General features: G+C 43.3%; 1 protein-coding gene across 1 annotated transcript in view; it reads right to left on the bottom strand.

Annotated features, from left to right (window-relative positions):
* Nucleotides 1-270: 270 nt before the first annotated feature.
* Nucleotides 271-4,796, bottom strand: part of LOC311045914 (GTPase IMAP family member 7-like) — a gene marked incomplete at its 3' end in the record, with an annotated part of 16,060 nt that continues 11,534 nt past the window's right edge. Inside the window, exons 2-3 of the mRNA XM_084057986.1 lie at nt 1,395-2,012; nt 271-278 (exon numbers count right to left, since the gene is read on the bottom strand). Coding sequence (XP_083914112.1) covers nt 271-278; nt 1,395-2,012 — 626 coding nt within the window. The remainder of the gene's footprint in view (nt 279-1,394; nt 2,013-4,796) is intronic.

Below are 4,796 nucleotides of genomic sequence, written 5' to 3'. Positions count from 1 at the left end.
ATAAAAAAACGTTAAAAAAGTAAAATAACAAAAAATAAAGTTAGCAACAGGACCTTGAACTGGACCCTGTAATTAACAGGAAGCCAGTGCAAAGAGGCCAGGACTGGAGTAATGTGGCACCTGCTGCTGGACCTGGTTAACAATCTGGCAGCAGCATTTTGAATTAGTTGTAGGCAGTCAGTCCATGGTTGTTTTACTGAGGCAGGTGAGAAGTGAATTGCAATAGTCCAAGTGTGAGAAGACAGAGGCATGGATGATCATTCTCTAACTCTAACTCTCTGAGACAATTGACATTTAGAGGTTATAGTTTTAGGGATTAGAGATAGTTATGCCTAATTTACACTGAGTTGCGCACTGGTGTCGTGCACTGACAAAATGTAATAGACAATCTACAAACTCACAACGTGTCACAGTGTGACAAGTTGTGAGCTTGTAGATCTGCAGATCTTCGGCATTAGGCTTACGGTTAAAATACCCAATCTTTTTTTAAATGGCATTCATAAAATTGCGGACCTAAAATGTTGATGTCCACCTCACAAGTATAGTGTGTGTGTGTGTGTGTGTGTGTGTGTGTGTGTGTGTGTGTGTGCGTGCGTGCGTGCGTGCGTGCGTGCGTGCGTGCGTGCGTGCGTGCGTGCGTGTGCTCGCGCAAGTGTGCGTGCGTGCATACAAAGTAAATGCCGCAGGAACTCTGAGAGGAAGTGGAAAAGAAAGAGAGTTAACTCAGGTTACTTCAAAATGAAATAGGCAGCTTCTCAATCACCAGGTGATACAAGTGGGCTGATGACCTGCCTCACTCTGCTATTCACTTCCCATGATGGGAAGTGTTTCAGCCACAAACAGGCAGAGGGTAAAACCCTACTCTTTCAAAACTGCCCTAAAAAAACACCTTCAGAAGGCTGCAATTCCAAAATGCCCCCTGTCAAAGTCTTAACCGAACACTCCCCCCCCCCACTCCTCGAACCGTTTATTGTACATTTTCTTGTTTTTCATGCCAGTAATTTTTTTAGGCCAAAATAGGGCAAAACGCGTTTTTTCACACGGTATAAAAAGCGAACAGAGAGCTCCGGTTACATTTTCTTTGCTCTGGACGACGAACAGTTATCGTCGTTGTGTATACCAACGATCTGAAACCAAACGGAGATGACGTCTGGAGCCTGTTTGGGAGGCGGAGAGAGAGAGAACGGAGAGAGGCAGAAAAAACGTAACTCTTTGAGTGCTGGTCGATCTGTCGTGTTTGTTTATAAACACAGCCAGACAAATGATTATAATGGATTTAACAATTCTGTGACCGGTTGAAAAGGTTATAAAACACGAAAATCGCTGGCACTGGGTGAGTACATTATGAAAATACTCTGGCAGTCAAAGAGTGAGTAATGACTTATTTCTCTCACCTTGTTTTCTTGCTTCTTCTTGGAACATCTGGTTGGTATAGTGGCTTCCACCGTTCTGCTTCACCATCTTGTTGATTTTCTCCAGCAGCTCAATGACCTGAGAGGTATTCTTAATTTCGTTGTTAAAGACATGATAAATACCACTATATGTGTTGATTAATTCTTGTAGTTCTGGAGAATCATTCAAAAATTCTTCAATTGAACCTTCAAGCTTGTCACCATGAGTGAAGAGAATCATGGTGTATTTATCTGAACTTTGTCCGAATTCTTGCTGAATCTGTGCCACAACATTCCTCTCCTCATCTGTGTATCTCCCTAGTTTGATCACAGCCAGGAACACATGAGGACCAGGAGCAGCACAAGTAATACACTTACTAACCTCTTCAAAGGTTTCAGTATTACTGAACCCAGTGTCAAACAAGCCTGGAGTGTCAATAACAGAAACCTTTCTACCAGCCACTACACCACTGGCCTTATTACAGCTCAATGTCACAGAATCGGGTGAAAAATGGGATTCAAATGCTTCAGGACCCAGGATGGTGTTTCCTGTGGCACTCTTTCCTGCTCCAGTCTTCCCAATCATCACAATACGAATGGCTTTATCATTTGTTATGAGATCTGATGAAAAGAAAGAAAGAAAGAAAGACATCAATGACGACATCTGCAATGTATAAATGTATCATTTGAAGTGTATTATCATGTTATAGCAACAGGTGACTTGCTATACTTGTACAGTTTGGGGCCCTGAACATTTTCAGATATTGAGCCATCACAAACACTCCCTGGTGGCCATAACCAAGTGATGTATTTAGCGTGATTTCTCTTGAAGTAAACATGACAAGAGGCCGCCATGTTGTTTTCTGTCGCCCTATTACTTTGAATGGTGTGCTTGTTCTTGATGTGATTCTACCTCTATTTGATGGTCAAGGATTACAGTGATGCCATGTAAAACAGAGGTTCTCAAACTATGGGTCGGGACCCCTAGTAGGGTTGCAGGAAGGTGACAGTGGGGTCCAACATTGACAACTGAAAAAGGAAAAATGTGTATCCTTCCAACTGTGTTTTGTCTTGTCTTGTTGCACTGAACAGTAGTGATGTGCGGGTCGGGTTTTTTCATGACCCGCCCCGCCTCAACCCGCCACGGAACCCAACCCGCCTCAACCCGCCCCGCGAACCCATATATAAATCTATGGCTCAATGCGACCCACGGTAAAAAAAAAAAAAAACGGTAAAATCATGAAGGAAAATAATCTTCAAGTATTACACCCCAAGTGTATTCAAACTGTTTTATTGTTATTATTCTTATTCTTATTAGGAATAAAGACAAAACAAGAGCATGTGATTTTTTTTCTTTTTTGCGTGTGAGAGCGGCTGACCCGCTCACCCGCAGCCCTCATAATTAGTGGAGCTGCTAAGAGAAAAATCGTTCACTTTGTGATGCAAGCATGAAATTTGGTACATTTACTCTTCAAACCCCACTCTTTTCAAAAATACCGCTGGCCACGCAAAATTCCAAAATGGCGGCCCACAAATCCAAGATGTCTGTCCAAAAGTTAGGTTTTTCCTTTATAACTCGAAATGTATTGATTTTAAGCACCATAAATGTATTAAAGTTGAATATACATTTGGGCATTGCGGATATTTTGGTACTAAGTACATGTCTGTATCTATTACGGTACTTGAGATACAGCATATAGGTACTTTTACAGACTCAGGAGAGTAAGAAATGTGTAACATTGATTGTTAATAAGTGAATATGGTGATATTTGGTGTTATTTTCATAACCTGTTATTTTCAGTAGGTTTATAACATACAATTCTAAATCCAAGATGGCGTCCAAGATGGCTGCCGTTAACTTGAAGTAATCATATCTTAGCAACTATGATACTTTTTTTTTGGCGTGCATATGTTTTTTGGTCTATGAATCCAATGGGGCCATTGCAGTACAGAATTTAGACGTTGATAAAAGTGGATATTTTGGTACCTAGTGCATGTCTATATTATTGCGGTTCTTGAGATACAGCTTATAGGTTCTTTTATGGAATCGGGAGAGCATAAAAAAAGGTTTGAGTTACACCTCACAGTTGCAACTGCACAGAGCTGTACACATGAGACCCAGTTTATAGCACTTGTACCTGCCACGACAGCCACATTTACAGCCACATTTGGTAAGCTGTTCGCACGTCTTGGCTATTGGAGAGTTGGCTGTCCAGAAGACCTGCCATTCCTCACCAACCTTCTGCCATCCCCAGTCTGCAGGGTCCTCTGCTCCTGGCTGACACTGGGTTGCCTGGGCCCACACACAACCAGCCTGGTAGGCAGCACGCCTGGTGTGTTGGAGCAAAGCTGCTCTGGTTGGTGGGATTGACTCATAAGGCCTCTGCTTTCTGGCAAACATGTCAAACCTGGCCTCATCCACAGTAGCAGCTGTGCTGGATCTGTCATACATTAGGATGACAAACCTCTCCAGAATCTGTAGGTCACAATCCTCCACTGTGGGAGGGTAAATACCCAGTTTGGAGAATACAGGCGAGACCTCTGGGCATATGTCCCATGTCTGCCAAGCAGTTTTCTTGCCTTTGTTGCGGAAGGCTGACACAGTGTCACATCCTGTAAAGGCATGAAAGAATAGCATGCCTTTGACCTTCTCCTGCATGGCCAACAAAATGAAATAGGTCATGCACACTGATCCAGCGCAGGCTCTGACCTTGTCCAACCCACATCTGCTGTAGTCCAGCCTCTTGAAGAGCAGCGAAGACACTTTTAGTGCTAAGATGAGAACATCTGTGTCATTTGCCTTGATCAGGATGGATTGGCTACCATGTTCTGCAGCATGTTTGGCGTGCACAAAGATGCAGCTACCAGCTTCCTCATGAGAGCATTTATCCAGTCCATCAAGACCAGTTTCATGCGTGCTGAGGACAGCAGGTCCCTTTGTGACAATCACAATATTTGGAATGAACATTTGTGCAACCTTGTCGGCAAGAAAGTGATACAACTTGTGCCTCAGGAAGTTATGCCAGTTAGATGGCATAGTGTTCTTATTTGTCACCTTGCGTCTTCCTCCATGGCCACGTTTGGACCTGGTTTCAGCTTTAAGACTCGATGGGCTGTACACATCAAAGACCAGATGTGTCATTGTGTACTTGCTGCTGTACATGTATATCACTGGTAGGAAGTCAAGAGCTGCATAGTCCTCAAATGTCTTGGATATTTTTGGTGGCAGGGCATGGACCAAAGCTGACCCATATACAATGAGAACATCTGCCTCAGGTTCTTTGTCAACTGGTGGGACATAAGTCTCAAGGATAGAGGTCAGCTGAGACTTCTGGCAAGAGTACAGTCTTCCACCCTTGCTCAACGCAGCAGGAAAGGACTGGTTCTCATGCTGAAAGAACTCCT

This window comes from Gymnoscopelus microlampas, assembly GCF_963454915.1.
Source record: "Gymnoscopelus microlampas genome assembly, chromosome: 5".
Taxonomy (NCBI): Eukaryota; Metazoa; Chordata; class Actinopteri; order Myctophiformes; family Myctophidae; genus Gymnoscopelus; species Gymnoscopelus microlampas.
The sequence above is the reverse complement of the archived record's forward strand: the minus strand, read 5'-3'. Positions and strand labels throughout refer to the sequence as shown.